Source organism: Nuphar pumila, chromosome 5, assembly GCF_984573655.1.
Source record: "Nuphar pumila chromosome 5, dmNupPumi1.hap1.1, whole genome shotgun sequence".
Classification (NCBI taxonomy): domain Eukaryota; kingdom Viridiplantae; phylum Streptophyta; class Magnoliopsida; order Nymphaeales; family Nymphaeaceae; genus Nuphar; species Nuphar pumila.
The window spans coordinates 123,431,740-123,450,307 of NC_143253.1; the positions used below are offsets into that span (position 1 = coordinate 123,431,740).

At 35.6% G+C, this 18,568-nt stretch overlaps 2 protein-coding genes and 1 non-coding gene across 3 annotated transcripts; 1 reads left to right on the forward strand and 2 right to left on the reverse strand.

Annotated features, from left to right (window-relative positions):
- Positions 1 to 7,384: 7,384 nt before the first annotated feature.
- Positions 7,385 to 7,458, forward strand: TRNAN-GUU (transfer RNA asparagine (anticodon GUU)). Its single transcript has one exon. It is a non-coding gene; the product is annotated as a tRNA-Asn (tRNA).
- Positions 7,459 to 8,853: 1,395 nt separating this feature from the next.
- LOC149838499 (metallothionein-like protein 2) lies at positions 8,854 to 10,734 on the reverse strand. The gene is made up of 3 exons (XM_090006631.1): positions 10,631 to 10,734; positions 9,343 to 9,423; positions 8,854 to 9,211 (listed from the first exon to the last, which is right to left on the reverse strand). The coding sequence occupies exons 1-3, from the start codon at positions 10,684 to 10,686 to the stop codon at positions 9,121 to 9,123; spliced, it is 228 nt and encodes a 75-aa protein (XP_089862757.1). The 5' UTR covers positions 10,687 to 10,734; the 3' UTR covers positions 8,854 to 9,120.
- Positions 10,735 to 16,368: 5,634 nt separating this feature from the next.
- Positions 16,369 to 18,277, reverse strand: LOC149838500 (metallothionein-like protein 2). The gene is made up of 3 exons (XM_090006629.1): positions 18,121 to 18,277; positions 16,867 to 16,947; positions 16,369 to 16,723 (listed from the first exon to the last, which is right to left on the reverse strand). Exons 1-3 carry the CDS (start codon positions 18,174 to 18,176, stop codon positions 16,633 to 16,635), a joined length of 228 nt encoding a protein of 75 aa, XP_089862755.1. The 5' UTR covers positions 18,177 to 18,277; the 3' UTR covers positions 16,369 to 16,632.
- Positions 18,278 to 18,568: the final 291 nt, after the last annotated feature.

Consider the following 18,568-nt stretch of genomic DNA (forward strand, 5'->3'; position numbering starts at 1 on the left):
GGCATCCACTTGGAATTTGACGTGCACACGCCCACACGCATCTTATATATATATATATTTTTATTTATTTATCACTTACAAGAATCCTTGACATTTGTTGGATGAAAGCTTCACCATAAAGGATAAAATCATCAGCAAATTAAAGCAATGTAAAGTCAAAACAGAAGAAGAAATACGAGTTGATGAAGCCTATGTTTGTTGCATGCCTGAGCAGAGATGCCAGACCCTCAGCCACAACATTGAAGAGAAGTGGAGATAAAGGACAACCATGCCTGAGACCCGCTAAAAGTCAAAGGCCAAGCTTGTGTCTCCATTCAAGCCAATCCGATCCAATGCGTATTGAACTAACTCCTTCATCCAGCCATATCACCGATCACCAAAACCCATATTTATTAGAGATTGAATGAGGAAAGGCCACGGGACAGAGTCAAATGCTTTAGAAATGTCCAATCTAAACATGAAGTAGAAATGTTATGGATGGACTCTTATGCGAGCACCACACAGTACTCCTGCATAGAACTCCCTTTACTGAATTCCCGTTGTGACTCACTGATAATGCTCAAGATGATTGACTGCCTCCTACTATCCAACAACTTTTAGAGAATGTGATAAGGGCCACCCAAGATGGAGGGCCAATAGCGGTGACGAAAGGTGCCGCTATTGCTCTCTTTGTCAATGTTATAGGCCTATAATGATGACAAAAAGTGGTCGTATAGTTTTGGCTGTTGTTGAATAACAACAACGACAATTATAGGTTGTTGTTAAAGGATACATCCCAATAGTGGCGACTTAGCATATACCGACGATGACAGATAACACCGACCAACCTATAACGGTGATCTATGTTTAATCTCGTCGGGTGGTGAAGTGATCCTGAAGGAGGAGGAATGCACACATCCTCATTGTGCATATGGTGATATTTGTTAATTTCATGCAAACAATATTAGATCAAACTACAATATATAGAATTGAATCATAGAAGAATATTCACTATCATATAAGAACAACATTAAATTTGATATTATATTGGTTACAATGCACACAATTATTAAATATACATTGAGCAATAATATATGCACTTACAATAGGTAGATGTTTAACTGCATTTATATCAAATTTTGGGTCTAGCCATGAGTACACCAACCAATTAGGACTTTCTAGCAACACAAGGTGTTCATTTTTCACTTGTGACGGAGACATGTTGCAGTTTTATCCCCCAACCCCTAAAATTCTAAGTTTATAACTAAAATCATGCATGTAGAATCAAGTTCAATGTTGATTGAAAAGAAAAAATACATAAATACTTAAATGCTAATTAGAAAAAAAAACATAAAAAAACTCAAAATCTAATAAAATATTCATGGTTCATGTTGTTCAAAAATATAAAATAAATCAAAAACCTAAATCTTAAACAAATATCATTCACATATACAAGTTAATTGGGAAAGAAAAACCTAAATTTCTAAGATTCTAACTAAAATTAAGCATGTATAATCGTGCTTAATTAATGTTAATTAAAAATAAAAATACTAAAATTTCTAATTAAATATTCACCTAATTGATAAAAGCAAAATCAAACACCTAAATAATAATTGAAAAAAGCAAGAAAACCTAAAACCTAATTAAATATTCATGCTATTTAAAAAAACTAAATATAAAAAGTAAATCTTAACCAACATCATTCATATATAGAATAATTGAAAAACCATAAAATTCTAAGTTTATAACTAAAATCAAGCATGTGGAATCAAGTTTAAGGTTCATTGACATGAAAAAACACAAAAATACCTAAATGTGAATAGAAAGAAGAAAAAAAAAAAAATCTAAATCCTAATGAAACATTCATGGTTCATGCTATTTAAAAAATAAAAAATAAACCCAAAGCCTAAATCCCAAACAAACATTATATATATATATATATATATATATATATATATATATATATATATATATATATATATATATATATATATATTAATTGAAAAAAATCAATCATGAGATCAAGTTTCAAGTTGATTGAAATAAAAAAATACAAAAATACCTAAATGCCAATTTAAAAAAAAAACACAAAAAACCATATGCAAAGCTTTGACAAAAGAATTTTTCCCACAAAATTGGTAACAAATATAGGGATTAGAAACTGAAGTAGATTAAAGTTTTTCTACTCCAGTCCTAAACTGCTCCAGGTTTTAATTTAGAACAGTCCACGAAGAAACTCAAGTCATATAGCTCCATCTGGATTCATGGACATCAAAGAAAATCAAGACTTAGTTCAACTTTTCAAGACAAAAAATTTAATGTGCTTGCGTTGAAACAAATCAGGTGCATTATTTTTCAATACCATGGTTCTCTCGAGGATCACAATAGTCCATCGCAGATTGCAATTCATGTTAGCTAGTAAAGCCCTACATGCTAGATTTAAGATTTTTTCTGCCAAATTGTTAAATGTTCGCATGAACTTTTCTAAGCAACAAACTCAGCATGATGGGGATGAATTTACAGTTAAGATCCACAGAGCGCATGTATGCCTCGATGATTTTATGTGATAAACACCTACATGAGCAGTAAACACACTGATTATATATTATATTCTATTAATACTACCTATGTGATTATCAATTTTTCATCTGAGCAATTCTTATTGTAGCAAACGATACAGGTATTAAGCCAAGCAACCAAGGACCATAGGTTGTCAATAGACAAGATTAAAACTCACATTCATCATGAATAGACATGTGGTTTGTTGTTCCCTAAGCAGTCAGTTCGACCCAAATTAACCGACTGAGATATATAGCCTAGTTTCCAAATCTTTAAGCTAGGATAATAATAACTAAATAATCAAAATGTTTTAGTAGTATCACCACAAACATCTATCCATTAACTTAGGATACAATATGAAAATACACAATCTAATAATGTATTATAATGTATGAAAGCTCATGCTCTATTTATCATTAATGAAAATACCATATTTTAATATGTAGTCAGCTTCTTGTATTTTTAAGATAATCAAGCACAGCTGTCAAAATGCATTATAATCACTTTAAAATCATGTAAAAACATTTTTATGCCAAAAACAATTACAACAATTTTCAATGTAAAATTGACAATCAAATGAAGGAATTTTAATGAAGTTTAAAAGAAACAAAAACATACATGGATATTAGTTTTCTAATGGGCCAAGAATTACTTAAATTATGATATAAAATCATTAAGTTTTCTAATGGGCCAAGAATTATATATATATATATATATATATATATATATATATATATATATATATATATATATATATATGAAATCACTATATGATTACCAATTTCTTTAAATATTTTGATTGGCTGAACACAACCAAGGTTGTGTTCCACACGGCCGAACCCAACCCAGGTTGAGATCGATAGAGGAGAACTCAGCCTAGGCTGGGTTCGACAGAGGCAACAACTAGGAGAGAAGAAGAAGAAGAAAGAGAAGAGAAGGAGGAGGAAGGAGAGAGAGAGAGAGACCAGGGTCCGACGGCATCAACCGAGCAGGGAGGAGGGAAGCTGGGGTCCGGTGGCATTAGTCAAGCATAGAGGGGGGAACCGGGGTTGGGCCGCATCACTCGAGCGGGGAGGAGAGAGAGAGAATTAAAAAGAGGCCATCAAAACCTAATTATAGACTCAATAACGGTGACATTTATCTTACCGTTATAGAGTAATCTATAACAATGACATAAATGTCACTGTTAAAACATCACTGCTATTAACACCAATCCTCGTATATATATTTAACGATTGCACGTCACCGATAATGATACATCTATAACGGCGATGTCGTAATGTCATTGTTATTGATAAATAATGGCAAGATTTATTAATCACCGTTAGAGACATATCTTTAATAGAGTTGTTGTTATAGATATATCTATAATGATGATATATAAAATAATCATTATTACAACAATTCAACTCCAACAATAATGACGACTTGTTGAGTTGCCACTATTGACCCTCATTCTCGTAGTGAAATGGGTCTTAAAAATTATAAATTCATCGTGTTGACCATCTTAGGCAAGAGAGTAATTTCAATGCGACCAAACACTTTGAACAGGTTGGAATAATGAAATAATTCCATGAACATGGAATATAACTTTGATTTGATGGCCTCCCAGAACCAAAGAAAAAAATCCATGAGGTACTTGTCCATGCCAGGGGATTTGAGCCTTGATAAGCTCCTGACAACATCAAGGATCTCCTCTAACCAGAAAGGAGCTTCCAACAAGGTGTCACGCTCCATAGAAAGGTGACACAGTATAGAGTGGCTCAAATATCGGCTGCTTCAAAAAGATGGTGAAAATACATTAAAACTGTTGAGAGCAACTCGGGACCCTCCATAAGTACCCCATCAATCATCATAAAGTCATGCATGTTTACACACTTTCTGTTGGAAGCATAGCTGTGAAAAAAATTGGTGTTACTGTTCCTGTCCTTTAGCCAGAGGACCCGACAATAATAGTGTCATTTCTATTCATCCCTTATAGACCATTCCTTACTACAGGCAATGAGATCGCCTTCCCGATTTCCTGCTAAAGGATCACCAGAGTCCAACCTCAGACCACTCAGTGTTGAGGCATTGGACATGGAGAGCAACTCGGCTTCCAACGTCGCAATCAAGTGAAATTTTAAAGCACCATTTTCTCTCAACCACTGCCAAGCCTTAGCTCAGAGGCTAGAAAGCTTCTTGTGCAAACGGTAAGCAACTCAAGTCCCATCGATCAGGGTGGCCCAAGAGCATTGCACCAACTCAATAAAATCGGGCTCCCGCAACCACCAATGCGCGAAGCGAAAACGGTGGCCACTGTGAAAGCCCGACCCCTAGAAGAAAAGGCAAATGACTAAATCCGAGATTGATCAAGGGTGAATACAACCTTGGATGTCCTGGAGCATGTCCAAAATCTCAATAAAACCGGTGGCCACTGGTGGAATTAATAAATATATGTAGAAAATGTTGTATTAGGCCGAGTGAGATGCCGTTATGCCATCAATTGGGGCCACCAAAAGAAATTAAGTGTCATTGACTTTTTTTTTTGAAAGGCAAGCTGGGGTTAGGCATACCCCTATTAGTTATACAACAATAACATTGGGATTTGAACTTGCAACATCCCAACACAAGGTGACCTGCACTAGCTGCTCCTACCAAACAAGCGGAGCCTCGTTGGTATTAAGTTTCATTGACTTACTAGGTTGTCACTTGTCACTGTAGATTACTCTATTTAATTTAAATGTTTTAATATAGAAAAATATAATTTGTTATTAAAATTATTATTTAAGACAAAATAACACATACTAGTGTTTAAATATAGCATATCATGCCCACAACTCATGTCGTGTCCTATAGATAGTGGACACCTTGACATATGTATATTATGACTATATGGGTTATAAGGTTCAAGCATAGATTGGGTCAGGTATAAATGGTTTGGGTTTTTATCAAACCTATTTTTTAATCAAGTTTAAAAGTTACACACAAAATGAAATTGATACAAAAAGGTTTCTGATTTGGTTTTGGGTATAAGCTTGGTCCAGTTGGATCATATTCATAATTGTTCAAGTATAAATTGGTTTCATTTTATACAAGAATAGGCTTAGATTGGGTTTATTTTTGTATGAAACCAATTTAATTCAAACTCAAACTTTCCAATTCATACAAGGGCAGGTTTAGATTGGGTCTAATTCAGTATAAAAAAAAAAATAATTCAAACTGGATGCAGAAGTTGTAATACCTGTAAATTTTCTATAATTATTTAATAAATAAAGATGAATACATCTCAAATTTGGCTTGAATTGCTATTTGAATGCGAATCTTGAGCTAATTTAAATCTCATTTTGATTTGAATTTTATTTAGGATTTAATTTCAATTTGGAATTGAATTTCAATTTGATATTTAATTTGAATTTGAATTTGGGTTTCAATTTAATTTGAATTTAAAATTTAATTGAATTTAGAATTTAATTGAATTTAAATTGGAATTGGAATTGAAATTGAATGTTAATGTAGATTTAATTAAGAATTTTAGTCAAATTTGAAACTCCATTAGGAATTTATTTGGAATTGAATTTGAAATTAATTATAATTAATTAAGAAAAGTAGATCTATGTGGTGGGGTGCCCCCCTATGTCACCCCCTCTTGGATCTAGAGTCCATTATGGTATTGGCCAAAATTAGTTAGTGTGATCCAAGAGGGAGGAGAACATCCTCCTAGCTTTTCACCGTATCAAAAGTAAGCAAAAAAATAATAATATAAATAGGTTCCAAAAAGTATTAGAAGCCTAGTAGGCTTGGACTTTCCTAAGTGATTAGGAGTCCTCTTTAGCAATGGAGTCTCTTTAGGAAAAGGGTGGAAGAGTTTTGATTTAATTCAAACTCATATCCCTTTCACACATTTTAGGAGAGACCCCATTGGAAGGGATATTTTAAATAAATATTAATTGGTTAGGTAACTACTAAAGAACCTACTATTCCTATTGGTTTGGAACTAAGACCCTATAAAAAAGACCCCTCACACGCCTCCTCATATTTCTCTCAATTTTCTTATTTCCTCTTTTTCAGGTTTTTGTGTTTTCTTTTGGTTTTCTTTCTTCTTTTTTCTTCCTCACTACGCCCCATAGGTAGAGACCTCTTAGGTGTTAGTGTGGTTGTACCTTCATTGTTGATGCACCTGGTGAAATATAGGTGGACAAGAAGTTGAAGGGTACCACTAATCCAACATTTTTGGTGAGGTAGGTGCACTTTACCTTTGGTGTGCACATAGTGCCAAGGTGTGTGTGCATATTGGAGAAAATTTTCAGATGCCAAGGTGTGTGAGCATATTGGAGAAAATTTTCAGATTTGCATATCGATATGAATATCAGCCATGATTCATGCTTGGATAAATATAGAATCAGATCCTTGATTAGCTAAATCATACTCAAATCACCATTACACATAATTTTTTTCACCAGCAGCAACCTTCTGCAGTATGGTGCAGGAGGACAGATGAGCTTGTAGATGGGCCAATGTTGTACATGCGACACCAACAGCCTTAGACAGATGGGAGGAAAAGCTTGCTAACATCTTTGAAGGACGTCCATATGATATGCTTGATGCAGCATTAGCTGATACAGTTTCTAAATTTCCCGTTGACATTCAGGTAAAGATGCAAAATCTTTAAGCCCTGTATGAACATGATGCACTGTGTTCTGCTTTCTAGCAAAGGTTTTGAGAATAAAAATTGACTGACCAACCTTCTGAAATATCTTCTCTTGCTAATCAACTGCCGAATGTGCCCGTGTGTGCTCTTGACCAAAAAGCCAGGTAAAACCTTGTCACAGGAATATGGAAATAAATAAATATATACGTATTAAGTTCCTCAATAGCTCAGTGGTAGAGCGCGGTCAACTGTTAATTGGCTGGTCGTAGGTTCAAATCCTACTTGTGGAGATTTATTGATTGGCATATATATCAACAAATAACTAATTAAGTTATTAAATTTTATTTTTTTTAAGCAAATTACCATTATTGACAGTTAATGCCGTGCTGATACTGAAAATGTGTTTTTGAACAAAATGACCATTAGTGACAGTTATAGCCGTCACTATAGATCTTCTCTTGTGATGGAAGTAACCGTGCTAGAGATTTTATTTAGTGATGGTTTGACCAGTCCTTAAAATATTTAGCGACAGGCCTTTGGGCTTTTACTGACAGATCCAGGGCTTTTAGTGTCAAAAAAACTGTCACTAAAAGTCTACTTTGTTGTAGTGTGATTTTACAACCGACAAATTTGAGTCTACTCCATATTGTCTATGTTTGCCTCAACAGGGTTTGACTTACATTTATTTTATTATAATCGGAAATTTTCAAAAATATTTTTTTCAAAAACGCACCTAAGAATTGTCCTGGTTAATTAAAAAGGCCCAGGAGTTCACTTCCGTCAGTTTGCTGTTAAATGTGAAGCAGGATTACAATTTTAGCCTCAACATGGGAAGGATCTGCCTCACACAGAAGTAAAGGTTTAGATTCTAATCTCTTTCTGCATAGGACCAACCAAGAACAACCAATGTAGCAAAGGTGAGCCTTGTATGCACTACGAAATTCATGTCCTCAATATATATTCAGAAATAAAATAAAACATAAGATGGGATCACTACAAGGATGAGGGTCGACGTTAAGAATGTCATGCGCAGGCTTTACTTCAAGTGTGTTTCTTAGTTGTTTTCTTATGCCCATTTGCAGAAAGTGATCAACATATCCTCTTTGGGAAGGTTAGAAATTTTTGGGAAATTGAAGTTTTGATCATTTTGTTTATATAAGACTCCTCTTTCTCTTTGGCTAGATGGGAAGAGTTATTTTTTGTATGTTGTTTTGAGAGAGAGAGAGAGAGAGAGAGAGAGAGAGAGAGAGAGAGAGAGAGAGATGTTTTAGCTTTGCAAGTTATGTTGGAGAGCCCTTGAGGATGGACGAAAGCTACACAACTTGGTAAGATCCTTGGGTGGGTGGGAATGTTTGTAATTTAAAAAGCCAAGAAACAGGAAAACAAAGTGAAAATGAAGCTTTCAAAGGTTAATTAATAAATTTACCTTATTAATTCATTTTAGGCTAGTAATAACCCAGATTAACCGTGTAAAAGTTTAGGTGCATTTTTAAAAAATCATAACCTAGGTGCGTTATTTATTAATGCCGAAACTTTAGGTGTGTTTTTTAAAGTTTCCCTTTTACAATTGCACTTTAATTTCAGAATAAAGACATGATATCAATAATAACCCAAATGTCAAATAGGTAATTTGCTCACTATGTACTGAGATATCTATTCTATCCTCCAGATAGAAAACGTTAACAAAAGCAGAACAAACTTATTATTTCATTCAAACATTCGTGCCACCTCTACGAAGAAAGACAGAGGGAGCGCATATTTATACACATAAAGACCATCCAAAACACACTAGGCTTCAGAAAAGGCATAAGAAAGCACGCTAGGCCATGGCAATGGAGTCGATTATATATAGAACACCCTATATCCAATTGTTGTCCCAACGGACACAAGACTGCCATTTTTATTCACACACAACACACATATCATTTCCCTTTGATTGCTTGGTGGCACCATTAGCAGGTGCAAGTGTCACAGCTGCAGTTTCCGCCACACTTGCATCCTTCTGTCTCGTACCCTCCAATCATCTCAACACCTTCCAAGTGCCTGCACTCCCAATTATATCACATCAAAAAATTGACATAATTCATGATATATGAGAAAGGAAGAAGAAGAAAGAGACATGATCATTCAATATTCCTTAAATTATTGAAAGAACAGAAGAGAGGAAAACATACCCAACTCGAGGAGCAACTCCAGCAATCATGATCTCAACAGACTTTTCTCCTGAGAAAGCGAGATCCGGAAACATGTTGCATCTGTAACCAGAAAATGTTGTACAATCAAGTTACTTAAATCTCCAACAAAACCAATTATAAATTCTATGATTACTTGAACAAAATCATAAAATATTGGTCGTAATTATATATCTGTCTGTATGTTTTACAGTAATGATAATACCATAGTCACAAATATCCTCGATATATACTTCGAAAATATCGTAAAATTATCCCGAGAGCCACAAGCCATGACAATATCCTTATAATATCATGCCCAGATTTCCAATGTACTGAGATGTTTTCTTGTTATTTATATTTTAAAATTTGATGCTTTTTATTTTTTCAAATATTTTTTTAACTGTAAATGGGCATTGATTCTCTCTACGTTTGCCAAAAAACAAAAATCAATTTATTGCAAGATTTTTCCTTGCCAATAAATACTGAGAAAAAGGGTTCTAACTACAGACAGTACTGTACAATCAAGTGCAAATTAAGTAATAAGACCTCGTAATCTGATTTCCAATTTTATTTTATTACATTCATACTTATACTTTAATGAGGAGATCAGATTAGACAGCAAACTCTTTTTGCATGAAATGGTGAAAACTGGAAATCGATCTACCATTATTATACTAAGAGACAAAATTTTCTTACAATAAGAATGATTTATAGAGCCGAGAAATCTCATTCCATGAAAATCGGACGGGGAAGTGCCGGATTTGTGCTATGTTGGGTTTGACTTGGAACTCCATGATAGCATAGATGGTACAAGCCCATCCTGGCCTTCAATGCTTTAGGGTCTACATCTATGGCCATATATGCATAAAAATTTCAAGCATATTGCACTAGAAGCCATGCAACAGTGCATGTCAAGTTGGGAGGTCTGGGTTTGGAATTTTGGACTGGGGGAGTCTATTAGTCTTGGTACAACTAGCATATTGGCCCTATTCCTCATTTTCGGTCGTGTATAGAATTATATATATTCAACAATCAAAATTCAAAATACTGCACGATTGCAATAAAGTTAGAATATAGCTCTATGTCCAATATGGTATGCACCCAAAGCTGCACCAACAACAAAGAATGCCAAACGTTGAGACAGGGTTTCGTTTGTTTGGGGGCCCAAATTCGTTGGATATGTACTCAAGTTACAGGCAGAAGGAACAAGCACTATTTTAGGCAAAGCCAAAGGCAAGAGTTAAAGCAAAGCAGGATCAACCAAAAGAGAAATAGGGAGTTAATTTACCCTCCACCGCAGCTGCAGCTGGAGCCACATCCACAGTTTCCTCCGCAGCAAGACATTTTTACTCTCTCTTTCTACTTTCTTTTCTTCTCTATCTTTCTCTTTACACAAGCTCGACTTATCTCCCTGCAATCCTACGCCTTCCTTATATAGGGCGATGAGGAGGTGAAGTCGTCTTTCGTCACCACAGACGTGGCATGATCTACGCTTAGAAGAATCTGTATCATGTCATTATATGTCATTATCTATTGTTTCACCACCTAACTATCATATATATATATATATATATATATATATATATATATATATATATATATATATATATATATATATATATATATATATATATATATATATATATATATATATACCAACTTTGTGGGTGGACAACTTACTTGGGCCTCACGTTGGTATCTAAAATAAAACATTGAGGCAAGATGATATAAGATCAAAGCCCCATAGTTATTATTCCAAAAAATCAGGCGTTATTTTGAAAAACAAATTTATTTATTTTTCCTTAATTGTATGTTTGGCTTATGGCATAAAATGAAGTCAAACACTCAATAATGGTGGGGGGAAATGTATTTACTAGGCCAGGCTTACGTAAGAAGTTTCTACGTTCAAGTAACTTACAAAGCAAGGCTTTCCAATAATGGTCTTTAAATTTCGTATAACACGGTATAACTACAAAGTATTTCAAAAGACGTGCTTTGGCTTGACGGGTTAATGCTAGAGAGTTTGGGGGGGATCAAATCCCTCCTCCACAAAAACAATTTTCTTAATAGATCTTATTGAAGATCAGCTCCGACTAGAGCTCAGTACCGAGCCGAGTTTGGACAATGCCTTACAAGCGGACTCTGAACTCGAGCCGAGTTTGGACAATGCCTTACAAGCGGACTCCGAGCTCGAGCCGAGCTTGGACAAAGTTGTTTTGAACCAAACCGAATTTGAACAGCCCAGGCTCGGCTCATTGTGCATCCCTAATGGTACATAACCACCTTATACATACACTATGGTAATGATATGGTGCCCCCGAATGTCAACATCTTTTGGGAGGGATTGCAACTATTCTTACAAGCCTCTTTTAGAGGCGCTTGAGAGCTATCAATCCCAAGACGGTTTTCTCTTACTGTTGTTTATGGTTCGGTTTCTTTCCCCCCCAAGAAACGACGATTTTTGGGCAGAGCTGAATGAAATTGGGGGCTAGCTCTCCTAAACTCTAGTGCATTGCTGAGGATTTCAATTCCCTTAGATCCAGCAATGATGAAATCTATGGGTCAGATCTACTAGATCAATGAGCTCTTCAAATGAATTTATTCACCATTGCAATCTGTATGAGGTCCCACTTGGTGGAGTTCCCTTCTCATGTTTTTGTCTCTTCAAAATTTGTAATTGGCCTTGTCTGTTCGCGATCGGCGTCAGATCATGGGGCCCTGATTATTGTGTTCAACACCCAATCCGAACCCACAAACTGGATTTCATATCATCTTGGTGGTCGGTCCATCGGAAGCTCAAAATACCAAAATTGCCCATCCGATGTCCAAGATGGACCCAGTTCGCGCGTTCGGGTCCGAAGAAATATTTCCCCCCAACGCATCCTCCAGATGTATTGCATCGATTTTATACAACAGTAGGTTCAGATTGGGTTTATTTATGTATGAAACGAATTTAATTCAAGCTCAAACTTTCCAATTCATACAAGAGCAGGTTAGGATTGGGTTTAATTTAATTTAAACTGGATGCAGAAATTTTATAAACAACTAGGATTTAGAAATCTTGATGTTTATACATAATTAAGGACAGTTTTCAAATCGTGTCTAACTGGGATTCGGATTTTGGACATGAGTTTATTTAGTTATAATTAATCTGATAGTCTGATCTTTGGGTATGAAATAGGTTTAGTGGGTTTGGATTTTGGGCTTTTGGGGGTATATAGTTCAAGAACCAACTAGTTCGTGTCTATAATGTTTGGGTTTGATATGGGATGGTTAATTAAGGGCTATCAATGGGTCGAGTATTTAAACCATCAGGTTGTACCCAAACCCACCAAAATAACTAATTAATTGCCCGATTCAGGTTCAGGTTCTGCTTCGGGTTTTGTTGGGCCAAGAAAAATTTCCCAAGGCTGGATCCATATAATTTATGGAGCTTGCTTTTACTAAAAGTACATATAAAACACTGGGGTCAATCAGGGTCAGGTCGGATATCTGAAAAAATGATAACCAGACCTGACCCACATATTACTCGGGTCAGGTTCAGGTTGACCCAAATAATAGTTCGGGTCAGCATTTTTTTTAAGCCCATACCAGGAAATTCCGGTTCAGGTCGGGACAGGAACTTGCCAATATAAACCTGACCTATTGTCAGCCCTAGGTTAAGGTAGATCAGATAAGCTCAGGTTTTGATCGTTTTGGGTACATATAGCATAAAACTAGTCGGGTCGGGTATAAAAATGTTTGATACAAATAGGTTCAGGTTTATAATTTACTTACTCAAGAAGCAACCCATTTTTAAAACTTGTGTAAATCTTCGAGGTGCCGGAACCAACGGTCAAATAAAATCCGGTTGAGTCATGTCTAGTAGGTCCATTACATCGGCTCAGCTAGGATATACCTCACCACTTACACCCTTTCAACTACCCATGATGAGAACAGCCAACAGACATTCACAAAATTTAACCTATCTAAGTCCAATTATATACCCTGATCCAGTTAGGTTGATGAGTTCAAGTGTCTTACTGGATCCAAATGAGCCGAACTCGTAATGATATCCTAGATCTTTTTTTTCTTAGGAGAAAGTAAAAATTTATTAGGTTAGTAATAACCTAGGTTAAATAGAAGAAAGTTTATTTTTTATTAACGGTATAAAAGTTTAGGTGCATTTTTTAAAAAATCAAAACATATGTGCATTTTTTTTTAAAAAAAATGATCGTATTGTATAACAAAAATGATGCATTTCAAAAAATGCCTCATAATTTACCAAATCCGCCAAATGGACAATTTTGCACTTTCCCAATTTTCTCTAGACGCTATTACTCTTCGCAGGTGCAAATTTTTTGTTTTTGTACGTCATGACGCTAACCTAATACACCCACAAATCCTGTCAACAAAATCACATATGAGTTTACGTTTTTTAAAAAAAGATTGTGAAATTCCAAACAATCAGTGAAAATCATAAAATTTGCAAAAGTCTGATAATTGTGAAATTGCTGATGAGTATCGCATGAAGTATTGCAAAATTATAAAATATTTGCGAAAATCTCATATTGAAAAATTTCTTATTCGCATCGCACATGTACTGCAAAATTTCTTTTTCTTGTGAAATTTTGTCCTATAAAAATAATGCTTCATTTCTCAATCCTTTTTTTTTTTTGCCTCTGGACGCCCTTAATTTTTTGCAACCCTAGATTTTCTTGTGGTCTCTAATCCTTTCGGTGAGCTTTCAACGATATTCAGGCAAATATTACGACAGTCAGTGACTTTGCAAAAATCTCACAAATACAATAGCTCATTGACAGTGAAAAAACTCAAATTTTGGCCCCCTTCGATGAATATTTCAGTGAATCTCCTAGAAATATTTTGGTATAAACCATCGGCAATGACTTCATCGACATCCCTCAACCGAGTTCTTTTTCGGTAAAGTTACTGACGACTAGGTTTCCTGGTAAATAGTTTTTCACTATTGTTTTTCTGGTAAAAACTTTTTTGTTTTAAATTGGTTGTATGTGTCAGTTATGTCCCTTGACTGGCTTGTTTTTGCATGTATATTATTCAGTTTAATCTGTTTATTTCAAGTTTTTTGATGTGTAGAACATTGCATGCGAGTTTTCTCAATTTTTTTTAGTTTTTGCATATATATTATCCAGTTTACTATTGTTATCATAGGAATTTTATTTCAATATGGCACCAAGTAAGAAAAGAAAAAACATACATTTTACACCTACTATCATAAATGAAAAAAAAGGCAGAATGAGCTGGTCAGGCTCCGAGGATTTGACGGTTACATGGTGTTTCATGAGGCTTATCTTGACACGTACAATAGGCTTGCCACTCCTATAGAGAAGGATCTTGCTCCAGCACCAAAAGTTTGGTTGTCAGACCTTGTCCACCAAAAATACAGCCTCAATGATTTGTGGCTTCAAAATTTGTGCTCATCCAAGCAGTTGTATGCACTTTCAACAGATCAACTGTTAAAATTTTTAGACTGGCACACAAGTCATGTTGATTCTGTAAAAAAAGTGATGATATTGTGGCCAGATATTTGTTTTTCATACTGAAAGCTTCGAAGGATGAAGAAGAGGACTCATTGGTGAAGAAGTGTAAGTCATTGGCTTATGGTGAAGTTGTTTCCAACCTCGATGTCTGTCTTGAACAAGATGAAGACAAGGACACTTGGAGTGGTAGTGGCGAAGTAGAGATGGAGCTAGTTTTTAGGTTGTCTCTAAAATGAAGGAGAGTAGTAACCTATTTGTGGATGAGAGTGAGGCTAGAGATGGGGCAATTATGGAGGGTCTTCAGGCAAAAGGTGAGAGCAATATTGGGCTACATATTGCACATGAGGTTCATCATCTCCCTTCTTTGGCGAGAGTGTATGCTTTGAGTAGAAGGTTGCAGCAACAAACAATGTTTGGTATCGAGGGACAAGTATTTTTCAACATTTATTTTGTATTTTGCTACCACTTATGTTAGATCATCCATTAAAAAAAATGAATTTTGATATTACAACTATATAAATCAAAAGTATAGCACCGCAAGTTATAGTTGTTTAGTAGCACAATAAACACACACACACACACACACACACACACACACACACACATATATATATATATATATATATATATATATATATATATATATCATGCATGTTGTGCATAGCCATGTGTTTATTTGTGTGTTTCTATACTTTCAATCAGTGAAAATGTTATAACTATAAATATGTGCATGTGAATACAACAATCACATCAGCCTCCACCATCCGCATGCACTGATTCTTCTGGCATAAAGTACACTCGTGGTTTTTAGCACTGATCGAGTCTCACAAGGATTTACTAGATCAAATGCATTTCTGAAAATTTTGAAAGGCCACCTCATGGAATATCGGTCATAGTCTCCTAGATTCTATTATGCAGTTTTGAAGTCCGTCTTCAGACACATTTATCTTTATAGACATTGATATGATAATTATGTTGGAGGACGTGGCATGAATCACTGGATTGAAGTGTCATGTGAAGTCAATGACTTGACATCGCAGAGAATAATTCAAGGATTTGGGTTGTGTCCTTAAAGATACAGACGATGAGGCATGGGATGGTGTTAGGGTGAAGTTATCATGGTTGAGAAATCACTATGACCCCGTATTGAGCTATGGTGAAAAGTTGTTGCCAACTTTTGAATGGAAGGGCAGAAAGAATACACGTAACAACATCAACGCATTTTTGCTTTGCTTTTTTGGTGCATGCTTATACATCGACTCTGGTGAGAAGGCGATCGATGAACCGTACTTGAAATTGTTTCAACCATTAACTTCCATTGATGAATATGCATGAAAAACTGTTGTTCTTGAACACATTTCAGCAAGTCTTTTTGCCCAAACTTTAAGTGTGTTTTTTTAAATTACTCTATTATAATTGTACTTTAATTTCAGCATAAAGACGTGTTATCAATAATAACTCAAATGTCAAATAGGTAATTTGCTCACTATGTACTGAGATATCTATTCTATACTCAAGATAGAAGACGTTAACAAAAGAAGAACAAACTTAATATTTCATTCAAACATTTGTGCCACCTCCTTCGAAGACAAAGGGAACACATTTACATACACATAAAGACCATCCAAAACACACTAAGCTTCAGAAAAGGCATAAGAAAACACGCTAGGCCATAGCAATGGCGCATTATATATAGAACACCCTGTGGCCAATTGTTGTCCCAACAGACAGGACTGTACCATTTTTATTCACACAACACACATTATTTCCCTTTGATTGCATGGTGGCATCATTAGCAGGTGCAATTGTCACAGCTGCAGTTGCCGCCGCACTTGCATCCTTCAGTCTCGTACCCTCCAATCATCTCAACACCTTCCAAGTGCCTGCACTCCCAGTTATATCACATCAAAAAATTGACATAGCCCATGATACGTGAGAAAGGAAGAAGAAAAAAGATAGGTAGCAAGAGACATGATCATTTAATATTCCTTAAATTATTGAAAGAAAAGAAGAGAGCACAACATACCCAACTCGAGGAGAGACTCCAGCAATCATGATCTCCACAGTCCTTTCTCCTGAGAAATTGAGATCAGGAAACATCTTGCATCTGTAACCAACAAATGTTGTTCCAATCAAGTTACTTAAATCTCCAACAAAACCAAACATAAATTCCCTGAAAACTTGATCAAAATCATAAAATATTGGTCATAATTATATGTGTCTGTATGTTTTACAGTAATGATAATACCATAGACACAAATATCCTCGATATATACTTCGAAAATCTCGTAATATTATCCCGAGAGTCACAAGCCGTGACAATATCCTTATAATATAATGCCCACATTTCCAAAGTATTGTGATGTTTTCTTGTGATTTATATTTAAAATTTTCAAATTTGATACTTTTTATTTTTTCTAATAGTTTTTAACTGTAAATGGGCATTGATTTTCTCTATGTTTGTCAAAAAGCAAAAATCAATGCAAGATTTTAGCTTGCCAATAAATACTGAGAAAAAGGGTTCTAACTACAGATAGTACTGTACATATGTGACCTCGTATTTTCATTTTTATTTATTGCATTCATACATATATTTTAAAGTGGAGATCAGATTAGACAGCAAATCTTTTGCATGAAATGCTGAAAACTGAAAACCGATCTACCATTATTATACTAAGAGGCAAAATTTTCTTACAATAATAATGATTTATAGAGCAGATCTAATTCCATGAAAATCAGATGGGGAAGTGGCTGATTTGTGCTATGTTGGGTTTGACTTGGAACTCCATGATAGCATAGATGGTACAAGCCCATCCTGGCCTTCAATGCTTTAGGGTCTACATCTATGGCCATATATTTATAAAAATCTCAAGCATATTGCGTTGGAAGCCATAAGACAGTGCATGTCAAGTTGGGAGGTCTGGGTTTGGAATCTTGAACTGGGGGAAGTCCGTTAGGTTTGGCAAAGCCAGCATATTGGCCCTATTCCTTGGTCATGTATAGAATTATATATATTGAACAATCGAAATTCAAAACACTGCAAGATTGCAATAAAGTTAGAATATAGCTCTATGTCCAATATGGTATTGACCCAAAGTTGCACCAACAACAAAGAAGGCCAAACGTTGAGGCAGGGTTTTGTTTGTTTGGTGGCCCAATTCGGTTGCTATGGACTCAAGTTACAGGCAGAAGGAACAAGCACTATTTTAGGCAAAGCCAAAGGCAAGAGTAAAAGCAAAGCAGGATCAACCAAAAAGAGAGAGGGAGTTAATTAATTTACCCTCCACCGCAGCTGCAGCTGGAGCCACATCCACAGTTTCCTCCACAACAAGACATTTTTTCTCTCTCTCTCTCTCTAGACTTTCCTTCTCTTCTCTTTCTTTCTCTTCCCACAAGCTCGACTTATCTCCCTGCAATCCTACGCCATTAGGCTTTCGCTTATATAGAGAGACGAGGAGGTGAAATCGTCTTTCGTCACCACAGACGTGGCATGATCTACGCTTAGAAAAATCTGTATCATGTTATGGGCCTAGTACTTCGGCTCATAAATGTGTATTTTGGGAGGAGCTAAGTCAAATTGCCTCTGGCGCCGAACCATTGGTGTATTATCGGCGAGGGACTTTAACAATTTCTTGGACGCATGTTGCCCCTACAATATCTCAATGGGTGGGTGGTCAAACTTTTTCTTGGTCAAACAAGCATACTTAACCCTTTGTTGGAGCATGTCA